At 48.4% G+C, this 24930-nt stretch overlaps 1 protein-coding gene across 1 annotated transcript; it reads right to left on the bottom strand.

The window, feature by feature from the left end:
* Positions 1–1539: 1539 nt before the first annotated feature.
* On the bottom strand, positions 1540–17249 carry LOC127208999 (lysosomal alpha-mannosidase-like). The gene is made up of 24 exons (XM_051168517.1): positions 17094–17249; positions 16230–16332; positions 15914–16087; positions 15214–15407; positions 14707–14839; positions 14303–14448; positions 12838–12954; positions 12077–12159; positions 11876–11996; positions 11729–11807; positions 11199–11308; positions 10843–10950; positions 10491–10607; positions 9543–9728; positions 7983–8080; positions 7765–7882; positions 3920–4038; positions 3730–3831; positions 3512–3599; positions 3327–3407; positions 2648–2875; positions 2234–2389; positions 2044–2146; positions 1540–1689 (listed from the first exon to the last, which is right to left on the bottom strand). Exons 1-24 carry the CDS (start codon positions 17247–17249, stop codon positions 1580–1582), a joined length of 3030 nt encoding a protein of 1009 aa, XP_051024474.1. The 3' UTR covers positions 1540–1579.
* Positions 17250–24930: the final 7681 nt, after the last annotated feature.

Genomic DNA, 24930 nt, shown 5'->3' with positions numbered 1-24930 from the left:
GTATAAATGAACCAAAACTGTTAAATATGTATTTACTTTGTTCTACTTACGGTAGTAGTTAATAAAAATGCTGTATTCCTTTTCTGACTCATAAAAATAAAAAAATAATTAAATAGTTAAATAAAATAAAAGATCTAAATCAAAGGGACCTGCCTGCAATGCAGGACCAAGGACAGTGACTGTCACTTGTAGAGAAATTCTCAGGAAGCATATTGGATTTGCAACAGGTGAAGAAGGCTGCCCATGTGAGTGAGCCAGCACAGATCCCACACATCTCTCTACTTGGAATTGCAGGAACCATCAGAGGAGGTCACTGAACAACCAGCCCACGCTATCAGATTCCTATAATTTGGTGCTTCTTTATTCATTTATTTATATTTGGGTTATTTTCTTCTTTCTTTTTCTGAGACAGGGCTTGTCCGTATAGCCTTGGTTGTCCTGGAGTCACTTTGTAGACATTCTGACCTCAAACTCACAGCAATCTGCCTGCCTTGCCTCCTGAGTGCTGGGATTAAAGGCCTGCGCCACCATGCCCAGCATACCTTCCTTGAATTTGGCCTTGGACATCCAGGGGGGTCTGGTGCCATGGCTATGGCCTCCTCGCACCAGAGACAAATGTGGTCATCCTCTGACACAGAACAGGACCTGTTCTGAGAGATGCTGCCAGGTCAGAGCCAGCGCGCCTCCATAGGCAGTCTGAACTGAAAAGATGATCTCAGCTTCCAGAGGAGCCTTGGGAGAGTGTGGTGTCTAATGCTGACCTGCCTGGTGTAAGACTGTAGTCAACAAAGCAATGTTGTTTTAGGGTTTGTTTTGTTTTGAGGCAGGGTTTCTCATGTAGCCCTGGAATGGTTGAACTCGCTCTGTAGACACTCTGGCCTTGAACTCAGAGAGACCTGCCTGCCCCTGCCTCCTGAGTGCTGGGATTGAAGGCCTGAACCACCACCAGCACCACCAAGCGCAGCAGAGGAATGCTACCCATGACCTTCCCATCACTCAGTCCCCATGATCAGCCTCCCTGTCATGGAGGACCCTGACTCCCCTTCCAGCATTCATGAGGTGCAAGGAGGAGGATTCCTCCTAGGTGAGTAGTGAGTCTGAGGAAAACTGGGATTCATGAAACCCTGTCTGCAGACAACAACACAGCCAACAACACGGACCAGTGGGTGAAAGCACAGACACCACGACCTGAAAAGCTCCCTGGCGGTCCCAGGCTGGAGATAAGTGACTCTAGCAAGCTGTCCTCCAGCTCCACATGACAGCACAGGGGCATGCACATACACACAGAGGACTGTTTAAATTCTGGAGAAGCATATTCCTAGAGAGCCCATGAGTGAGGAGTGAGATGTGGAGACTGTGAGGCTGCTGTGATGACTGCACTGAGGAGACACCTTCACACAGAGCCTGGGGTCAGGGCTGAGTGACACTTGCTGACCTCCCTGGATCACACAGTTGATGTCCCCCCTCAAAAATAATAGACAGTCACTGAGGGGGCCTGAGTCTTTGTAGGAGCCTTTTAATGACTGTTTTGAAAGGTTACACCAATGGAAGGGGAGGCCTGCCCATCCTCCTGGCAGACCTAGCTGGGTGCTGGCCATTGAACTGAGGCCAGGAAGGTACGGATTTCCATAGGCTGCAGGGTGACTGAGGTAGGGTCCAACTTGGAGGGAGCAGGGTTCGACACAGGACCTGGGATGGGAGGAAGAGACAGAGGCCTGAACAAACCCATGCAGGCTCCATTCACGACTCTGCACCAGGACCACACTCCCAGATTTTAAATACTTCCTGTGCCTGAACGTCACCCAAGGTTCCCCAAACCCTCTCCAGCTCTGGCCATTGTTCTCTGATCCCCAAAGGTCACCTACACCACCCACTCAACCTGAGACAAAAGCCCATGCCCCAAACTCCACCTGCACAGCTGCTTTGCTGGACCCACTGCTCACTCTTAAGACCCTGGACTCCAGCTCTACATTGGCTTCTGAGCAAATTCCTCCCCCTCCCCTGAGCATCCAGCCCCAGGCAGGACGCCTGCCAGGTCTTCACCAGTTTCTGTCCTCCACTTGAGCCTGGAAGCCTTGGACAGGGGCTGGTTAGCTGCCAGTGTGGTCTCCTGCAGGTGGGTGATGGTGAAGGCCCGGAACAGGTTCTGTGGAGAGTGGAAGGTTCTAGCTGAGCCACCAAGCCCAGCTTTGGCCTGGCTCCAGCCTGTCATCTCAGCTCAACCCCTCCTCACCTGCAAGTTCAAGGTTACAGGGGAGCTCAAGTTCTGACCAGAATCTTCTCCCACAGCGAACTGGTGCTCCAAGCGCAGCAGCACCATCTTGGGGGCCCAACGGGCCAGTGTAAGGAGATGCACCTGGGGAGGTAGGTCCTGGAGAAGTCCTGAGAACTGCAGAAAGAAGGGGATGGGTGGAGGGCATTGTCCGAGGCTGACTGGCAGTCAGCGCTGACCTGCAGGAAATGAAGCTTGGTCCTGAATGGGACGGGGCACTGAGCAGGGACACAGTACTGAAGCCAGCTGCTGACCGCAGGGCAGAGCTTATCCTGAAGGGGAAATGCTGACACTGAGGAGGACCTCACACCAGAAAGAGGGGCTCAGAGGGCATCATCCATGGTCTCCCTTTCTGCCGGCCTCGCTGGCTCTCACCTGTGGTTTTAGTGCTGCCTGGGAGTAATATGGAGTGCTCCCACCCTGAGCCAGCACCAACTGAGGGGCCAGGACTTCCTTCTCTGCCAGCAGTCGGTGCCTTGCAGCCGCATCTCTGACAGAACTCAAAAGCACAAGGTGATGCCCTCGCACCTTCTCTCCACCACCTGCCTCTATCAGGACCTCTTCCACTCCTCGCTCATCATCTGCCAACAGCCTTCGGTGCACCTGTGAGGAGCGGCCAGCAAAGACTGAGAAACTAGCAAGTGATCCCAGTTCAGAAATTGGGCACACACTTGCAGGAATTCCAACACACACTAAAGATAGGGTCAACAATGAAGGCTGAGGTCAGAGGTTTGCAGGGCCCCAGCAGAATTCAGGCCCAATGGACAACAGCTCAAGACTAAGGAAGGGAAAGGCCTACCAAGAGGATCCTCACAGGATCACTCAAGTCCTGATTGGGACTGGATAAGAGGAGAAAAGTGCAACCTAGAAATATCACTAAGAATCCAGGCACATTGAAGCAGACCCTTATCCCAGTGTGAGAAAGGGAGGGAAAGGGGAGAGGGTGGGACCAAAGCCACACACAGAAAACAGGTACCAACAAGAGCCTTCATGCATGGCTGGTTCTGGGTGGGCCCTGTGGGAGAAACCCAGCTTGGAGGGGCTCCCCTCTCACCATGAGCTCCAATGAGCCATCCTGGAAACTGCTGCCCCCCTGGGAGCGGTCGGTCAGCACAGTCAGCTGCATGTGCCCATCCTAGATGAAGGGGCGATTGAGATTCTGGGGCCCTCCTGGGAGCCCACCCTGCCCCAGGTGTCTGGGAGATGCTTCCTAGTCTGATGCAGTGGCAGGGCAGGTACCGTCATGTAAATCCGAGTGTTGACAGGATAGTAATTTCCAGCCGCCCGTTCAGTCTGATTTAATCTCCAAGTAGGCCGATAATCACGCCTGGAAAGAGGTGCGATGTGATCACATTTGGGGTTCTGCTTCCTCTTCAGCCTCCTACATTCATGTCATCACCAAATCCCATGGCACTGAAATCCACACACCACAAACTCCCCAGGATGCCCCTTCCCACCTCCTCTTCAGGATTTCGCGGCCGTTGCTGTCCGTGTAGAACTGTCCCTCCGTTTTCATCGGGGTGTGAAAGCGGCTGATGATTTCCTTCCCCCAACCATCTCTGTACTCAGTGGAAAAGTCACCTTGTGAGTCCCTCCTGAACCCCACTCTGTGCTGCTCCCCACTCCAGAAAGCTTTATGCCACTTACTGCACTGGGATTGGTCCCACTGTCCACTCCAGTTCCAAATGACGCTGCCCTGGGTACAGGCGAACCACTTGGTAACACCAGGCTGAAAAATTCTGGTGTACCTCTTGCACCAAGGCTGTCTGTAGGCACACAGGATGGCTTGTGTCAGCAATGGTGAAAATGCCACATGGCAGCTGGGAGTGGGGGCTCACCCCTTTTAGTCCTAACACTCAGGGAGGCAGAAGATGGAGGATGGATGTGAGTTCGAGGCCAGCCTGGTCTACAAAAGGAGTACAGAACAGCCAAGGCTTGACAGAGGAACCCTGTCTCAGGCTAGGGGGTGCCCACATGGTTATGAATCCCAGAAAGGGAGATTCCACTACCACCCTTCTCAGACTAACTTGGTGTGATGTTCTCACAGCTTCTTGTTTTCTTTGTTTTGAGTGTAGGATGCACATGGACATCAAAGGACAACTTGCTAGAATTGGTTCTCCTGCCCACCATTTGCATTCAAGGGACTGAACAAGGTGGTCAGGCATCATGGAAAGCACCTTTACTCACTGAGCCATCTCACCAGCTCCTCCCTCCCAACCTGAAAATCCCACCTCTACCCCTTACCCTTGCTTCTGGAGTCCAGAGCCTGGCCAGTGCCATAATAAATTCAATTTATTTTATTTTATTTTGAGAAAAGCACTCAAGTACCTCAGGCTAACCCCAAACTCTGTAGGTACTCAAAACTGAAAACTGACCCTAAACCCCTGATCCTGCAGCCTCTACCTCCCAAGTGCTGGGATTGCAAGAGTGTGCTGCCATGCCCATGGACCACATAGCCCTGGACTGTATCCATACACCCTTGCTACGCACCATTGCCCTCCCTTCCCTCCTTAGAATAGGATTCCAGGTTCACACACGTAGCCTTCTTTGTGGCTATCAGGGACTGTGTGGCCAACAATCTGCCCCATGGAAAACGATCAAGGCAACATGAACACTGGCCTTGACCGTTTCCCTCTCTTCGCCTCAAATTCAGATGTTGTGGCTTGAGCCTGGGTGTCTATCTTAGACCAGGAGTGGGGCTGAACATAAAAGAAGTTAGAGGGACAAGAACAAGACAGAAGAAATGTTGGAAAAGAAAGATCTTCAACTTCCCCTGATGCCCAGTCAGACACTCTGTTTAAAAAGAAAAGACCTTGCTTGCTTGCTTGCTTGCTTGCTTCTTTATTTTTTTCTTCTTGTTTTTGTTTTGGTAGCTGTGTGGTGATAGAGTTTGGGTATTTTTTCCTTTGAGGTGGGTTCTCACTACATAGCTTTAGCTGATCTTAAACTCAGAAATCTTCCTCCCTTGCCTCTTGTGATTGGATTAAAAGCATGCATCATCATGCATGACCCAGGAAGAAAACAATCTCATCCAGCTACAAGCATGGTTGATTTAGATAACTTTTACAGAAGACCAACCTATATTCTAATAGAGATATGTAGGCATTTGCCTAAAGGGGAATCCCATCAACTCTGCGCCCAGAACCCCGCATCTACTCCTTTTCCACCTTAGAAGACAACATCAGAAAACCATCAGGGGCCTCCTGAGATTCCAAGAAAAATTAAGTGTGAAGTATCAAATATCCACCCACATAAAAATGTTATTGAGAGCCTGATGGTGGTGGTGCACACCCTCATTCCCAACACTCAGGAGGCAGAGGCAGGTAGCTCTCTGTGAGGTCAAGACCGGCCTGGTCATCAGAGTGAGTTCTTGGACAGCCAAAGCTACAGAGAGAATCAGTCTCAAAAAACAAGCAAGCAAACAAACAAAAAAATAAATCTTCTCGTTGCTGTTTCTGTGTGTATCCTAGCACATGTGCACGTGCCTTCATGTATGCATGTGTTTGGTGACCCACATAGTTGGTCTGACAAGCTGCCTAGAGAGGCATGTGTCATAAAGTTTTTCAGATTATGGTCAATCGCTCTGAAGACTCAATGTACTTTGGAGTTTCAACTCACTCCCTCAGGCAGTGAAGTGCTCAGGTCACCGTCTGCTTCTCTGTGTGTTCCCTTGGAACTCAGTGAAACGTGGATGCTTGACAGGACAAAGCGTCTTAGACTCAGTCTCTGAAAGAAGGACACCGAGATTGCAGAGCATCTCCAGAGGCTACAGCCGAAGGAAGAGAACAGTGCAACACGGGCGTCCAGCATGAAGAAGGGAGCCTGCCTACCAGCAATGACCCAAATGACAACCTAGAGACTGAGGGAGAGACAGAGAAACCTTAGGGCAGGTGTGGCTGCCGAATCACTGTTCTTTGCTGTGTTGTCTACTCAGTAAATGCAGCCATTGCTGCTGAGACATTGGCTCATGGACCTGAGCAACCTGTTTACTTTGCTACTGGGAAGGGAATAATGTTCCTGTAATTGTCAATGACTCTAAAATCCTGAGAGCCCCCACTGCTAATCGTGGTGACCCCAATCAGAGTCGGTCACGTGATAATTTAGGTATTGATGCTCACGCCTTGTATGGTGAAATAGTAACCATTCAACATTCAGAGTTCAATAAGTTACCCTCTTCCACTGCTGCACAAAACCTGGCAAAGTATTTTGGACATTATTTTTCTGTCTCTAATTGGACTTCTAAACTATAGTCCATAGGAATGTCATTGGGGAGATTTTTCCTGGTGATACTGGGAAGCATTATAACCTTGAGATTAATGTTTTATTCACTATCTACCGTAAGGATTGATTTGCACATCCTGAAATTAAAAAAATATAAAAGGGAACAGGAGGAACCATGGAGCTGGCATGGCCTGGCTGCCTAGAGAGGCATGCGCCTTAGGTTTCTCAGGTTGGAGTCAATGGCTCCCTAGACACAAAGTACCTTCCATTCCTGTGCTCTTTTGAAATCTTCATTGTATCCTGACAACTTCAACTGTATTGATCCTGGCAATTGCCACTATATTCGGTTTCTGATAAAGGTATAAAATGTTTGATTTCTCTCAATAAAATTGTCACAGCTTCATTTGTACAGTGGCCCACCCAACCTGGTCTGTTTTAATTTACATATACATATCTGGTGACCTTCACCACAAGTTAAACAGGTGATTACAAATGTGTGTGTGTGTGTGTGTGTGTGTGTCTGTATTTGAGAGAGAGAGACTGAGAAACAGAGACAGAGACCTTACAAAGCCTAGGCCTTGAGCCTGAGCTGCTCTTCCCTCAGCTACCCAAGTGCTCTTGTCCTAGCTCCTCTCTTGTGCTGGTGTGGACCCAGAACTCAGGCCTTTATGCATATGTAAGTGATCTAAACTACAGGCCAAGAAACAAACCCACTTCCAAGACCTTGGTGAACTCTGACCTAGTGCACTTACCAGCCCATTCTCCTCATATTCCAAAGCTAGGAATGGATTTGAACATGTTGAAAGAGACATTTATAGAAGAAACTTTCATGCATCAGCACCTGGAGCCTGCGGTCTTACTCCATATGCAAAGGAAAAGTAAAGCCAGGCACGGTGATGCACTCTTCTCGCCCTAGCACTCCAGAGGCTGAGGCAAGATCAAGAGTTGTGAAACCAGGCTGAGCTACACAGTAAAACTCTGTCTTGAGGACCAGAGACCTGGTTCAGTGGGTAAAGGCACTTCTTGCCAAGGCTGGTGACCCACATACTATCCTAGGGACCCATGTGGTAGATTCCTACAAACTGTCCTGTAACTTCCACCCATGTGCCTGCATACACAACACAAACACACACACACACACACACACACACACACACACACACACACAGTGTAATAGTCTCTAAACATGCCTTACATGTGGCACATCCTGCTCCCCAATTCCACATTCGCTCTCCACCCCAAAACCCAATCATGGCTGCTGGAACACAGACCTTCACCACATGGATCTGAGCCCAACGGCTTACAGGCAATGGCTCAAGCTGGTTGGGTCGAAATATGTAGGCACCAGAGGCCTGATTACTCTCTTCATTTCCAGTGCTAGCATTGTACCTAGAACCAGAGAAAATGCGCATCAGGGAGGGGACCTCAGATCCATGCCAACTGCCCCAAGCTCTGTGGATGCTTCCCTGACATAGGAGTCCTTCCTCACCAAAAGAAGCCTTGGCTCACAGGGAGCGAGAGGTTCTGTTCCATGTTTTCAATCGTCTTTAGTAACCCTGTGCCAGAGTCAAATGTGGCCCGTATGTACTGCATGGGGAAAGGGTGCACAGATGTAAACCAGCGTCTCCTCAGCCTTCCCTGGCCTCAGCTCCCTCATCTCTCTGCTGCACGAGACCCAGTAAGCAAACACTCCTGGCACAGCTGCTTCAGTCAACTCTAGCCCCATCTGGCCACTTCTCTGCACAGTGAGGCCTTGGGGACTAACTCAGCCCTTTATGGAAACCCTCACACTCCTTATCTGGCTGTTCATCCCACAGCAGCACAGGCCAACTATGGCATCCTGAATGGATCTCACTCCTCCTCTGCTCCAGAGTTTGACCAATGTGTCACCTGACCCATCAGCCAATCGCCAGGACCCACAGGGCTTTAGTTCCACGGAAACATTTTCATGCCCCAACAGTGACCACAGCATCGCGACAGAGGTGGTGCTCAGCATGTGGGAAGCTCTGGGACTGAGCCTCAGCTCAATACACATCTGGCACAGTGGGACATGCCTATAACTCAACACACAAGAGGCAGAGGCAGGAAGAGAAGGACTTCTATGTCATTCTGAACTTGCCAAATTCAAGGACAGCCCGAGGTCTGTGTGATCCTGTCCCAAACAAATAGAGAAAATATTGTTATTTTCTTCAGAATCTAAAGAGAAGTTAAACCCAGCACTCGGGAGGCAGAGGCAGGCCGATCTCAATGAATTGGAGGCCAGCCTGGTCTACAAAGGGACTCCCAGGACAGCCAAGGCTACCCTGTCTCTAATAACCAAGAAGAGGAAAAATAACTGAATAGTAACAATGAACATATCATAATGATACTTGCATGGACAATACTTATCTTTACAGGAATATCGTCATATGACATTGTGTGTATGGCATGTTTGCATGTGTATATGATTGTGTGTGTACATTCCTGTTCATGCATGTGAGGGCAGAGGCTGAAGCTGGCAAAGTGTCAATGGTTCTCTACCATTCTGCTATTAATTAATTAATTAATTGTCAATTTTTATGATTTTTACTGTTCTCTAATCCCACCAATCTCATTTAAAGAACAAACAAAACCAATAAAAAATAAATGGAAAAATGGCAACACCCAGTGGAAAGCTTATTTCCATCTCCCCTAGTGAGAACAGAAATCTTTCTTGCCCTGTCCATGAGCATCGCCCTAGAACTCTAGCTGGCCATGGAAGAACTGGCAGCTCTGATCTCAAGATTCCTCTCTTCCCGACAGGAAGCTGACAGCCATGTCTGGGGACGACCCTGGCTATTAGCGGGAGCAGAAGGACACGCACCTATATCAATCTCATGGTGACAAGATTCACACGACTGCTTAGAAAGGAAATTGAGACTCACAGGTCACCCTCCTCACTAAAGAACACATAATCGGGAGAGATGAGGGTAAACCAAGGATCCGGAACCTACTGACACAGATTCCAAGTACTTCTACAACACTGTCCATTGTCACAGAGGCAAGGAGAGAAGTGCAAGTAGAATCTCACCTCATTTTCAATGGATAAGACCTGGGACGTGGGTTTCCTGGGCCTGGCTCTCAGGCTGTGAGTCTGGGACTTACGGCCACTCATTTTGGTCACAGAGTAGATGCTGAAGCCAAGAGCAGGCACCGAGGCCGAGAACAGTAGCTCCCGCTCGTACATCTTACTGTAAGAGCTGGGAATCAGCACCACCTTGAGTGAGAGAGGACAGGATGCTCATCAGGGTCAAGAAGACACAAAGAAACCAGCATGGGTGACAGCACCACCCTCAGAGGGCAAGCAATAGAAGGGAGAAAACCTGGCTGTGATGGGGAGAGACAGAAGAGCATTTGCCAGCACATCCTGTACCTCGTTGAAGGGAGAGGAAATAGGAGGAAAGAGAAGGAGAAGAGAAAAGAGGACAGAGAGGAGGAAGGTGCAGCTACACACAGAAGCTAGGAGTCAGAGCAAACCGAGAAAGAGGTGGATGAGAGGGTCAGAAGAGGAGACCTCCTGGGGAGAAGGGTCTGTCCATAACCAGAAAATGTGATGCGGAACAGTGAGGTGACCCAAACCTGCGATCTTAACACGCAGGGGATTAAGGCAGGAAGATCACAAATAGGAGGCTATGGGGGTTACACAGGGAAAGCCTGTCTGAGGGAAGAAACAGGAGAGGGTCAGGAGGGAAGGAGGGAGGGAGAGAGGAAGGAAGGAAAGAAAAGAGGGAGAGAGGAAGGAAGGAAGGAGGAAGGAAGGAAGGAAGGAAGGAAAGAAGGGCGGGGGAGAGGGAAGGAGGGAGGAAATGAAATCCCAGGGGACATTTAGAAGCTGGCTCTATTGGGAGAGAGATGTTCCCCAGGAGGCTGCGATTCAGAACAGAGCTGGGAGACAAACAGACAAGGAAGAAACACATGGGCGCATCCAGACGACCTAGGGGAAATGTACTGGGAAGGGACCATTGCATGTGCAGCTCACATTGCTGGGCACTGTCTGGCCTTCAGGGTCCTTCACGATGAACACGCCTTCAGTGACTGGCAGCCGAACCATCTGAGACACCTTCCGCCCCAGGGGGTTGTAAACAGTTACCTGGAACTATGGCAGAAGCACATAGTCACAGCACGCCTTCCACCCCACCCCTTAGCAGTGCAGCTTCCCACACAGGCCTGGCCTTCCAGGGCAAGCCTTGCCTCTAGTAATGAACTACCCTATACCAGCCTCCGGCACCCACAATGACCCTCCAAAAATAAACGAGGCAACCACTCCATCCCCTTCAATGCAGACTGCACAGTCTGGGGTCCTGTCCCGCCTGCTCCCAGCCCCGACTCACGTGACCTGACTGCTGGCTGACTGGACAGATGCTGATGTTGAGCTCGCGGCAGAATGAGAAGTTCTGTTTGTAATTGCTCAGCCGTGCCAGGGCGTTGCTCACCAGAACCTGGTAAGGATCACCAAAAGACCTGCACCAAGGTCTGCAGCCCTGGCAGTCTGGTTGGCCCATAATAGGCCCTGCCCCCTACCTATAACCAGTCCCCTTTTCCAAGAATAGACCCCTCCTCACTCTTGGCCTCTCCTCAACGCTCATATGAGAGTTTTGTCCCCTACACACACACACACACACACACACACACACACACACACACACACACACACACACGTGCGCATTTGTAGCCTTGCCCATCACACCTGACAGGGTCTCCATCCTGCTGCCAGCTGCCGCGCATAGTCATCTGCAACATTCTGCCTTGAAGTGCCAGTGACAGCATCGTGGTGCTGGAGCACAGCCACTGCCTCCTCTGCCAACAGGATGTCAGTCAGTTGCCTCCTTACACAATGCTGAGTCCCACCACCAAGCAAGCACACACAGATGGTCTTGTGCTGGGGAACAGTGTTCTTCGGAGAATTAAGAATGGCTGTGGCAGTCTGGAGCCATGACCTGGCAGCTAAGAGCACTGGCTGACTTCTCAAAGCACCAGGGTTTGACTGGGGACACAACATGGTAGCTCACAGCCATCTGTACTTCGTTTCTAACTACAACATAAGTCCTTAAAAAGGAAACTCAAAGTGTAGGGATGTAGCTCAGTGTTCAGACGTATAGTGCTGTCTGGCTTTGAAGAAGTCTAGGGTTCGATCCCAGGCACCACCAAAAGTAAAGTATGCCCTAGAGATGGTTTTGGTCTCTGCCTTCAATCCCAGGGTCCACAGATGACACTTACTAAGAGGAGCACTGTCTCCTGAGCCATAGGGTTCCACGGTGGCTGCAGGACCCGCCAGTGCTTCTAGCTGGTTGCACACCTGAAGAGAAAGACATGTGTTGGGCAGAGGCTCCTCTGGGCCTCCTGGATGCCCACATGCTCACGCACCTGCAGGAAGTTGTAGCTGAGGCGCTCATAGCGCTTGAGGGCTGGCCTGCTGGAAAAATAGCCAGTCCAGAACATGTGGGGGCCATCGGCATAAGGAAAGAAGTCATCCTCCTTCACCGACCTGCAGGGGACATTGAGAGCAGTCACACTCCATGGAGCATGCCAACCCCACCCAAACTCCCCAGTTCCTGCCCCAAATACCAGGTGAGATTGGCCTTGTTCAGCTCCCAGAGGTAACATGTAGGGGTGGAGTAGAGAACATTGACCCGGCTCCCCTTTGCCTGCTGCTGGGGAAAGGAGTGTGTGAGCCTGGGGGTGCGCACCTTTCGGGGCCCACAGGCCCCCAATGCATCAACTTCTCTACTTGGTTGTTGTTGCTTCTCACATTTATTTTGTTTATTTAATGTGTATCGATGTTTTGCCCGCATATGTGTCTGTGCACCGCCAGTTTGCCTGATCCCTACAAAGGCCAGAAAAGGCCACCATGCTTGACTGTAGCTGGTATCTCGAAGGAACAGGAGACATCAGCCAGAAAGAAGAATTATAAACCCACAGTATAGAGGATGTAGGCCAGAAGGGCAAACTTGCCTCAAACACAAAGTGAGTTCTAGGACAGCCAGGACTACATAAAAGACTTGGTCTCAAAACACAAAACAATTTAAAAAGGAAATATAAAAATAAACCTTTCTCTATTTTGGTTTCTGTGTATGGTTTTGTTTATGAGACAGGGTCTTTGGTGTGTGTGTGTGTGTGTGTGTTTCTATGTGCCCATGTGTGTCTGTGTGTGTGTAAGTACCCATCCATCTGCCTGTCCCACGCTGGCCTTCAACTCAAAGCAGTCCTCAGTGTCCCTAGTTCTAGGGTGAGCTCCCTGCTTGACTCGCTTCAGTTTATTACCTACCCATCTCAGGCACTGATGATAATGACAGAAAGCTGAGTAACGCACACAGGGAGGCACTGACCTGCTTATTGACCAGGCGGATAAGCTTGTCCATGTTTTTGAACCACCTGTTGGCATTCTCATAGTGGAAGTCTGAACCCATGGTCATCACGATGTGGTTGGTTCGGTAACACTGTGCCTGTGGATGACAAGGCAGTCCTCAGGCCTGGGAGTCCAAGACTTTCCCAGTGTCTCAGGGTGCAAAATTACATGTGGGGACCTGAGAATATAGCTCAGTGTGAGAACACTACCACTAGTACCCTCAAGACCCCGGGTTAGATACACAGTACAAGAAAAAAAAACAGAACACAAACGAACAAACAAGAAGGACCACCTGCATGGGGACTATGGCACATGGGGCAGCTGGACACATGGAAGTGAGTAGTGCAGGGCAGAGTGTGAAGCTCCCACAGTAGAGTCCAGGACTCCAACCCTGCCTTTGCCCCCCAGGCACGCTGGGGCCTATCTCTACTCTCAGCACTCAGCATATGGAGGCAGGAGGAGCAGAAGTTCAAAGCCAGCCTCCCCTACATAGCAAGCTCAAGGCCAGCTTGGGATATCTAAGTCCTTGTCTGAAAACCACAGAAACAGCCAGTAGCTGCTGAGGTGCTCTACAGTGCAGTGCTGAGAGGAGGCTACAAGGCGCTGAGCTGCACTCTCTGCCGTCCTCCCTCCTCCTCCTTTTCAATGTTTATTTCTTATGGGAGGGGACATAAGGTGTGCGTGCTACAGCAGCGGCTCAGAGACTACAGAACAACTTACAGGAGTCAGTGCTCTCCTCACAGCAAGTGCGCTCTGGAACCTGACTCAGGTTTTCAAGCTTGGCAGCAAGCACCTTTACCCCTCAGCCATCTCACTGGCCCACTTCCTTGGTTTGTTTCTTTCTTTTGTTTTCAGACAGGCTCTCACTATGTCCTCCTAGGCCAGCTTCAAGCTCACAGAGACCTGACTGCCTGACCCCATCCTCAGGTACTGGGATTAAAGTTTCCACGAGTACAGCGTACACCACAACATTAATATGATGTGTATTCCTGTGTGTGTGTGTGTGTGTGTGTGTGTGTGTGTGTGATATCATGTGTCCATACACATATGCACAAATGGGAGAAGAGTGTCAGGTGTCCTCCTATAATTCTCTGCCTATTCATTTAGTCAAACTCTCCCAGAACCTGAACTTGCATTTTCTTCCCGATCATGAGGCCCAGAAGGCCCACTGCTCCTCCTGTCTCACCAGCCCTGGAGCTGGGGCCGCACATAACCACATACAGGAACACGCAGTTAGAATGACTAGGTTTTCGTGTGGGCTCTGGGATCTGAACTCACATCTCATACTTGAGCAGCAGGTGCTCTTAGTGCGGAGCTGTCTCTCCAGCCCCTCATGTATTCTGCTAATGTACAATGACTCCCAATGAGGAATCTCATGGAAGCTTCTGGATAGGTTGGGTGTCTGTGCCTGGATACCATGGACATGGTTAGGACAGCTAGGTTACCTGGGAAGAGGCCAGCTTCAGGAAGTCAGCGACCAACATATCTGCATTGAAGTCAGGGCTAATAGGATCATCTACCAAGGGAGGGTCTGCACATAGCATATCCCAGCATAGGTTCTTCGGAGGGTTATAATTGTTCGGGAGCACACCTGTAGACCAAACCAGAACCAGTACCCCAGACATGCCATGGGGTCAGAGACTGTGACACAACACCCAGGATAAACTTCCAAAGTCCAAAGGGCTAATACACACACACACACACACACACACACACACACACACACACACACACACAGATCCACACTTAAAAACCATGAATAATTCTCAGAGAATCACAGCATATCACAAAATCACAGAGGACCCTTCTGATCCTGAGGGCCGATGACCTTACCCTCCTGCCCACTTACCAGTGAAGAGGTCAGCAGTGGGGGGCTTCAAGCTGGCACTAGCCCTCCATACCTCCTCCATCTTCAGCTTTTCCTCTCGAAAAATCTTATCTTGATAGTCAATGCGCCCAAGGAAGAAGCCATCAAACCCCATCTGGGAGGACAGAACCGGTGGGTTAAGGAGTGCAGGGCCTTCTGGCCCAGGTGGGACAGACAGCGTAGGAAAGTATGCCCAACTAAACCTAGGGTTTTCAGGGATAGAAAGATGGCTCAGTGCTGGAGCCCAAATTCTAGTGAGGCCTAATCAAGGGAAGGAGCGAGCCAGCTGGAGACACAGAGCAGCCTGCACCTGTGGGTCCCTAGGACATAGACCCGGGCCGAACTTAACTCACAGGAGTAAATTCAGCCTGGACAGGGGGTCTCAGCAAGCCAGGGTCTAGCCCCAGAGATCACTAGAGGAGGGCAGGGTGTGAGCAGCTAAAGCAGGAGCCAGACCAAGTGAAGGAGAGTCAATAGGGTGGCTGGCACCTGGGCAAACAGGGAGGCCTGTTCTCGAGAGTGGCCAAAAGGGTCAATGTGCCAGGCCACACGGGGACGTCCGTCGCTACCGAATGTGTCTTGCAGGAAGCGTAGCCCAAGTGTCATCTGGTCCACAATTGCACCATAGTGGGTGGCTGCCTCATCGTTCATCACCCAGCCACCATTGACAAACTCCAGGCGCCCTGTGGAGGGGAGGCCAGGCGAGAAGGGGCACAGCTGGGAGTGGGCATCGTGGGCAAGGCTAGAAACCAGAAGATGCTGTGCATGGAAGCCAGGAGAGGAGGGGAGTTCAGAGCCAGTGTGCAAAGACCTGCATGGCTGGCCTCCCCGAGGAGCCACTGGAGGGAGACCTCGTGAGACACGCTTCTCCACCGGAAGAGAGACTGTAAGCTGTTAGAACTATGGGTACAGAGTGTGCACACTATGACATGATAAAAATCTCAGAGATGCCTGGTTGCCCACGCCTTCCTTTCCAGCACAAGAGAGCCAGGGGCGCAGGAGGATTTCTACATGTGCAAAGCCAGCTAAGTCTACAAATCATTTTCCAGGACAGGGTGGAATATATAATAAGACAGTGACCCAATAAACCATCATAAATTACATATATATGGAATCTCAGATATTTTGCGGTTTGCAAAAGGACAAGTCAGACTGCGCTTCCTCCTTTCACTTCTTGGTGCAGGCTCACCCTGGCGCACCAGGTCCCGCACGCTGTCCTGTGTTGCCTTGGTCTGCTCCTTCCACCAACGGGAGAAGAAGGCCATCTCCACATAGATGAAGCGCCGGGTGCGGTACTCCAGCAGAGAGGAGATAGCCGAGTTGAGGATGTCCCGCACTGACCCGTGCTGAATTTCCTTCCGTCCTGTGGACATGAAGGTCAGGCAGTTAGGGGCCAGTAAAACATATGACTTGATCAAGAGTTCAGAGGGCTCGTTGTCTTTAACCCAATGTCCAGGTCCCTGAAAGATGTAGAGACCCCCCACCCAACCCCCATCTCTACTCACTGCCATAGTAGTATTGGTCCACTGTCTTCAGCCAGCCTACATCATCATGGGTATGAGGCAACAGGTGCACGTTGAGCATGCCTGGCTTCACTGTGGGACATGTCTGCACAAGACCCCAAGAGCACACACATTCCATGTCAGTACCCGAGACTCTGAGAGGCAGGTAGGCTGGGGCTTCTGAGGTAGAACCTTGCCTGGCATGGTCAAGACCAGAGTTTTAACCTCCAGCATCACAAAGCAGGCAGGGAGGCGGTGCAAGCACATATTAGGTCTGCTTGTCAGGCTAGGACTCTGAAGCCTACACCTCCTCTGAGGTGTAGAGAGGTGACTTGCACAAGGAAGGAGACAGGAAGCTGAGAGGCCAAACCAGGACTCCAGGCAGCCTCAAGGAAGGTGCCTAGGAATGAGCAGCCCAGCTCACACAGTTCTACTCTGAAAGGGAGGAGGGAGAACTTCCAGGTGATGTAGATTCACAAGGCAGCTTTGCCAGAGAAACTGCGCCAAAGTGTTTGGGGACAGGGGCGGGCATGACAGTCACCAAGCAGTGAGTCCACGCAAGTGGAACCACAGCAAGCACAACCTGTGCCAAGCTTCGAGTCCTGTTCCCAGGTGGCTGCTCATCCTTTCCCCAACCAATCACAGGTAAGTGCATGCAAAGTTCAAGCTAGCTACCTGGAGTCATAAGAACATGGACACAAGCACATGCAAGCCTGTTCTCAGGCTCACGCCAGACCTTTTCAAAGACGCAATGCCCACACTGAGACCACACCGTCTGATAAGCAGCAGTCACCTAGGGATCAGTAGCACCCCAACTCTGCTGCAACTCCATCCCAAATATATTGCCTCCTGTCAGCCTCAGCTTACCTCATAGCCTGCAGCCCAAGTGCCTGATGCAACCAGTAACAAGAAAAGGAAGGAAACAGGCAGGACAGGAAAACTTAGGGTGCAGGAACTCATCCAGAGCCACCCAGTGTTCAGGCCACCAACATGGACACCAGAGGACAGCGATGGGGTGCCCATGGTCCTGGCAATGCTGAATACTATGCTTTCTACAGCCTAGACAAATCCCTACGAATGCTCCGCCCCCAGAACCGAACCAGCCAATCGGAACGGAAGGGGGCAGGGCCTGTACCAACTTGGAACTGTAGCTGTAGACCTGCCTACTGAGGAATTAGGAGCAGAGGAACTGCTGCATCTCTCCAGACTCCCATTCCACCCAGGACTTGGCAGGAGAACTTAGCTCTAAGGCTTTTGATGCGCTTTTGTGTGAGTGTGAGCAACGGATTCAGCTTGTCCAGTGGACTTCGATGTTTCCCAAAGAGTGGAATGTGTAGGTGGAATTGGAGGGTACCACACTCTCTTTAGGGCTGGGATCCTGGAGGGACCCAGGGAAGCTAGAACTCGGGTGGAAAGCAGTTATGGTCGGCCACTGGAATGCCAGAGATGAGGCACCCAGCCTGGTCTAGACAAAGCTGAGCCTCCTGTGAGCCGGGAGGGCCTTGTAGGGGAGAGAGAACTTGAGTCTTTCATACCCGTCCCAGCCCCTTCCAGGCTAGTCATTACTCTGTGCTCTAATAAGAAAACCCAGGGCCAGAGTTTGTGTGTTGGCATACAGCTTGAACTTCAGGATGCTGAGAGCAGGGGCAGGACTCTTGCCATCCCAGGCTGTGAGATTGCCAGGCCTGCCAGGGCTGTAGAGGAATACACAAATCAATAAAATCTAGAAAGATGGCTCTGCAGTAGTGTATAAAGCCCTGGATTTCACACCCAGCACTTCAGAAGAAACAAGCAGGTGTATAAATCAATAGATAGACAGAAAAATACTTACATGATAGAAGGATAAACAGAAAGAAATCAAAGCCTAGATTAGTTAGGTTAAAAGGGCCGACATTCTGCAGGGCATGGAAATAACTGTAGCCAAGCCATGGAGTAAGTGTAGAGAGACCAGAGCATGGTATGTCAGCTTTGGGCTAGGCTACCCCACTGGTAGAGTTTGCCTAGCATGTCTGATGCTCAGTTCAGTCCCCAGTACTGTGAAGAAAAGGAAAGTGGTGTGCATGTGCACCTACAGATTGCAATATAGATTTCCCCAGGCCTATTAATAGTACTCCTCTTTACACATGTGGAATATTTAGGAGTTAGTGTTACAATTAAATGTATCTGTTCAGGCAGCAAAGTGTCCCTATCACTTTTCATTTTGTAAGCTGTTAACCTGCATGTTACAATAAATTGTATCCTTTCCGCCTGGGGAGCCGATAATTGGCACAGAGAGACTGAAACATCCTTTAAACCTGCAAGCACTATGCCAGCCAGGATCTAAACTGATCCTAATCTACTGGTAAACTGAAGTAAGCTACTCTAAACCTCATGACATACATATATCCCAAGCACTTGCCAATCTGGTCCTCAGAGCCTTCTTCCTCCTTCTCCAGCCCACTGTCAACAGTCCTTTCTTCCTGTCAACTGTCAATTCTTGGCTCCTCCCCTCTCCAGGAAGTCCAGCATTCCTCTTCCTGTCTTTCTGCCCAGATGATTGGCTATACAACGCTTTATTGACAGTTGTTACATCCACTCAAGACATTCCTCCACAATTCCCCTTATTAATCTAAAACAAACTTGTACCTATGCAATTATATTATTACACTAATATACAATATACGCACATAAGAACCATGAAACAATCATTATATTCCTGTTATATTCACAAGGTTTTGCTGTCTTCAACCCCATCAGAGACTTGACAAGGAATAAAACCAAACAGGAAGTGCAGGGTAGCATCTTCCAAATGAAAAAGTGACAGGGACACTTTGCCACCTGAACACTCAAAACTTTTTAACATTATTGGAGCATCATCTTCAGCCTTCTGGCCCAATGTATCTGACAGGCATATTTGTGAAGCAGGGACTATTGGGGACTCACCCACCCTGTCTTGGCAGAGTTTGGCCATCAACTCCACCTGTATCCAAGCTTGCCCTTTTCAGGCAGAATTCTGTCTGCGGCAGAAAACAAGGAAATTTTTGCCACACCTGAAGCCATCTACATAAGGAGGTTCCTTGATGCTAATTACGTTCTTTGAGGGAGGCTGCGTGTTGCCAGGAGTCAACCTGTCTCATTTTCAAAAAAATCCTCAAAACAATAAAAACAAAAAATTGTTTAAAGGCATATTCTGTAGGTCTCTGAGGCTTTTGAAGACCTTATCTAAATCTTTTACCTTGTCTATGTTTTGAACCTACCATGTGTATTCTTGTGATAAATTGAATAGTACAAGGAATTAAAAATAAACTTATTTTACATCAACATATAATATTCTATACCAATGAATTAGAAATAGCCTTGTGAGTAACACTTCAGGCCTTAAATTGAAGAGTAGATTCAGTAATCTACCTTTGGTGCTATCATCCCTATATATTTCTATATTCTCAGAGAAAAATCCCTGAGTCCAATCTCATCCTCTCTCTGAATAAGACCAATAATAACATAGCCAATTCCCAAGAAAATAAACATCTATAACCCAAAACCTTACCCAACCACCTTTAAGGGAAACGAGACGTCATTCTCTTGTTAAGGCTCCGTGCAGCTGATTTGGGATGAAAAATACCTCTGTAGGGGTCCAAATAAAAAAATGGGGAAATGGTTAAACAACCTAGAGATAGAATTTGTGGTCCAGTCTCTAAATATTGAGAAATTCAGGCTTAATAAAAGTCCTCTGTGGGACGGTCTGAAATGCTGGACCAATTGGAATCAGGAGCTTTCTTCCAAGCTGTCCTGGGGGCTGCTCTGTTCTGAGGACCAACAGCAACCGAAGCACTTGTGGCCGGAACATGACGAATGCAGGATGTCAGCATCTTAGGATGCTGGAGGATGCATCCTGTCAGGTCTGATCCAGCCTCAGTGTCCGGCACTTTTCCTCTGACAATACATAATTTGTCACAAGCATTATCCAGTTCTAAATCTATAAGTGCGTGAGATGTGCGGGATGCACACAACAATCAAAGCTGGGTTTGTAGTTTGAATTTTTGTATGTATAGACTGACTTAAGTTCGCAGTCTTCCTTTCATCCAGGTCTGTCTCATTTGACCTCTTTTAAAGAGGAAGTATAATATTACCACTACCAAAGAACATACAATCATTATTTAGTTGAAATTAAAAATAAAAGATTGTATAGTTCTAAATGCCCTTCTCTAGGCTCTGTGGTGCCCAGTGTATAGGCCAGACCGCTACCTGTCTCCCAAGAAAATGTATCCAGATTTAGAGACAAGCCAGTTGCCCAGAACAAAAGAAGAGGCATTAAGTCTTAGATAAACTTATGCATAGCCTAGGCATCTTGTACCTGGGTTTTTACACTTACTGAAGGTGTTTTTGTCTCACCTCTTCTCTCCATAGGGGATGGATGCTTCCACCTTTTAAACTTTATATAAACTCCCATTTTAGAGTTCATGCATACACTATGCAGCATGTACCTGTGATTTTACATTTGTTGTGGGTGTTTTTGTCTCACCTCTTCTCTCCATAGGGAATGAACACTTCCACGTTTTAAACTGAAGGTCCTTCTCTAGGCTCTGTGGGGCCTGATGGATAGGCCAGGCTGCTAGCTGTCTCCTGAGAAAATGTATCCCGTTTTAGAGACAGGCCAGTTGCCTGGAGAAAAGAAATAGAATTAAGATTACCCTTTTAACTCTAGGACTTTAACCCTTTGAGTTTTGGGGACCTAACTAAGCGGATGTGTACTTTGTCACCTGAAGTCCTCTGTGTCTTTTTGCATCTGGTCTGCCTCCTGTCCCCTGTGAAAGTAGCTCACATTTAGAAGGATAAGCCAGCTGCCAGAGCAGTGACACCTCAACTCAGCACACAAAGGCTTTTCAATGAGGGAGGCATGCAGTTTGCATGTCTGTTCAATCCTAGGCTGTTTTTCCAAGTAACTTATCAGCAGGGGGTCACACACTGTGGAGACCAGGCTGGTCTAAAACTCACCCAGAGCCACCTGTCTTTTTCTCCTTGTGTTAAGACTAAAGGTGTGTGCCGCCAACACCTGCCACAAATATTTCATCTCAATTCCAGTCAAAATCTACAAAAATCTCAAGTAATATTCAAGAGCTAACAAAAATATTCTAAGTCTTGGGTCAGTTGCACCAACTTAGGCTTCAGTAGGGGAAGCCCTGTCCACCATTCTTTTGGATTTAGTTATTGCTAATTCGCATAGGTGGGTCCTTCCCAGAGAGAGCTGACAAACACCTTGCAGCTAAGAAGTTCTAAATTTCAGCCACTAGCAACTCTATGGAAAAGAGTTTGGTACTTTCTTCCCTTCTTATTGTTGGTTACTTAGCCTGGCATCTCTCAGATGTCTGCCTTTCTCCCTGAACAGCAAAAGCCAAAAATAAGCCAAAAGGGATCCAGGAGCCTTCTGCCATTGGGACTTGGAGAGGAGCCAGAGCAGGCTATATTTTATTATTTGGGTTATCTCTTAGGGCGGTATCTGTTTGGCATAGGAAGACACCAAGAGACTGAAACTTATTTCAAAGCTGCAAACACTATGCTGGGCAGAACTAAAGTAAACCACGCTAATCCTCATAAACTACATCCATCCCAAGCATTTGCCAACCTGGTACTTCTCAGGCCACTTCCCTCCTCCAGCTCCAAGTCAACTGTCAACAGTCAACTCTCCCCCTTCAAAAGTCAATCTTGGCTCTTTCCCCTCTCCAGGAGGTCCCACCTTCCACTTCCTGTCCCTCTGCCCAGCTGATTGGCTAAACAGCATTTTATTGACAGTTGCTACACCCACTCAAGGCATTCCTCCACAAGTCTTGAACTTTGAGGAAGTGTGTGTGAGTTTCACTCAGGAAGAGTGGCATCTGCTGCATCCTTCACAAAAGGAACTCAACAGAGATGTGATGTGGAAAACGTTGAGGAACCTGGCCTCTGTGGGTAAGGACCACGCCATTTCCTTCACTTAGCTAATTACCTGACAGTGGAAAGTTTTTTTTGTTGGGATTGTCCTTTGGTTGTAGCCCTAGCTGGACTAGAACTCGTGATGTGATTCGATCAAGCAGGCCTTGAACTTTCAGAGATCTGCTAGCCTCTCCCTCCACAATGCTGGGATTAAAGGCGCATGCCACCCAGCCTAGTGACAGTGATTTCTTGCTCACCATCACTATCTGAAGCATTAGAATGTGAAAATTTGTTGGCATTGATGTAAACCAGGCATTAGGAGCCCCTTTCAGACACAAAACTTATAAAGAGGTTTGATATTTCTAAGAGTTTACCATGATTTTTCTGGTTTTATGCTTTAGGTACTGAATTGGGAGTCTAGGGGGTTACAAATTAGTGCAGGTTCCAGGAGAAAAATATAAGGTGAGTTTCCACACTAAGGAAGACAAGATTTTACTACATATTACATGGACACCATGTTTTTAAGATGGCAACCAAAAAAAACAAAAAACAAAAAAACAAACTCATAGATGGTATTCTTTAAGCTTTTTATCCAAAATATTTAAATGACACAAATGTTGAACACATCAATTTTTATTGGATATGGTGGTTGCTTTAGAGTTTATTGCTGTCTAGAGACGCCATGACCAAGCCCACCCTTGTGTAGGAAAACATTTCATTAGGGCCTCCTTCCACTTTCAGGGGTGTAGTCCACCCTCATCGCAGTGGGAGCATGGCACCATGCAGGCAGACATGGTGCTGGAGGAGCCAAGAGCTCTGCATCCTAATCTGAAGGCACCCAGGAGGAGACTCTCCTCCAAGGGAACTCAAATCCCCCTACACAGTGATACTCTCCCTCCAACAAGGCCACACCTCCTGATAGGACCACTCCCTATGGCCAAGCATCCAAACACACGAATCTGTAAGGGCCAAACCTAGTCAAACCACCACATGGGTGCACACCTGTAACACCAGCACTTTGAAGGCAGAGGCAGACACAGGACGATCATTGTAAATTAAAAGCAGGAAGAGCCGTTATAAGTTCAAAGCTAGCCTTGTCTATGTAGTGAATACAAGGCCAATCAGACTTACACAATGAGACTATTCTCAAAAAAAATTTTTTTTAACTTGAACACAGAATTAAAATCACCCTGGCACAGGCCCTTAATCCCAGCACTCAATTAGGCAGAGGCAGGTAGTTCACTGTGAGTCCAAGGCCAGCCTGGTCTACAAAGCAAGTCCAGGACAGCCAAGGCTACAGAGAGAGACTTTGTCTCGAAAAACAAAAACAGAAAGAAAGAAAGAAAGAAAGAAAGAGTAAAGAAATGTCATGTATTCGAAGCCAGACTGGTCTACACAGCAGCTTCTAGGACAGCAACAGTTGTTACACAGAGGAAGAGTATGTAAAAAAAAAAAAAACACACACACACAAAAAAAACCCCCACAAAGACAAAAAGAAGAACAGACAAACAAACAAACAAAAAATATCAAAATCCATATAAGCTGGGCAGTAGTGGCACTCTCCCTCAATCTCAGCACTTAAGAGGCAGAGGCAGGTGGAGCTCTGTGAGTTCAAGACCAGCTTGGTGTACTGAGTAAGGAAAACCATGGCTAAACAGAGAAACCTCACTAGGAAAAAGAAAAGAAAGGAAAACAGAATATATATTGATAATTAATAATATTTTCTGTTGTACATAGGATTTATTATGAGTCATGTTCAGTCAACGGCTGAAAGGGCTGTTTAATATAAGGCCTTCGCTCCACTCCTGAGGCTTTCCAAGTTTCACCCATACAGAAAACCAATAATGTAAGTGAATAGAGAGCCACGCCTGCAAGCACGGTTTGCAGAGGCAGCTGATGAACGTGAAATCATCCACAGGGTGCATTTGAGTCTGGTTTTCCTGTGCTTTGTCATTTGACTCAATAGGAACTTTTGCTACTTAACTCTGGGCATAACGTATTTAATGTACTGTATAAATGAACCAAAACTGTTAAATATGTATTTACTTTGTTCTACTTAAAGCAGTAGTTAATAAAAATGCTGTATTCCTTTTCTGACTCATAAAAATAAAAAAATAAATAAATAGTTAAATAAAATAAAAGATCTGAATCAAAGGGACCTGCCTGCAATGCAGGACCAAGGACAGTGACTGTCACTTGTAGAGAAATTCTCAGGAAGCATATTGGATTTGCAACAGGTGAAGAAGGCTGCCCACGTGAGTGAGCCAGCACAGATCCCACACGTCTCTCTACTTGGAATTGCAGGAACCATCAGAGGAGGTCACTGAACAACCAGCCCACGCTATCAGATTCCTATAATTTGGTGCTTCTTTATTCATTTATTTATATTTGAGTTATTTTCTTCTTTCTTTTTCTGAGACAGGGCTTGTCTGTGTAGCCTACGCTGTCCTGGAGTCACTTTGTAGACAAGGCTGACCTCAAACTCACAGCAATCGGCCTGCCTTGCCTCCTGAGTGCTGGAATTAAGGGCCTGCGCCACCATGCCCAGCATACCTTCCTTGAATTTGGCCTTGGACATCCAGGGACGTCTGGTGCCATGGCTATGGCCTCCTCGCACCAGAGATAAATGTGGTCATCCTCTGACACGGAACAGGACGTGGACTGAGAGATGCTGCCTGGTCAGGGCCAGCGCCCCTCCATAGGCAGTCTGAACTGAAAAGATGATCTCAGCTTCCAGAGGAGCCTTGGGAGTGTGTGGTGTCTAATGCTTACCTGCCTGGTGTAAGACTATTCAACAAAGCAATGTTGTTTTGGG

Source organism: Acomys russatus, chromosome 26 (assembly GCF_903995435.1).
Source record: "Acomys russatus chromosome 26, mAcoRus1.1, whole genome shotgun sequence".
Taxonomy (NCBI): domain Eukaryota; kingdom Metazoa; phylum Chordata; class Mammalia; order Rodentia; family Muridae; genus Acomys; species Acomys russatus.
The sequence above is the reverse complement of the archived record's forward strand: the minus strand, read 5'-3'. Positions and strand labels throughout refer to the sequence as shown.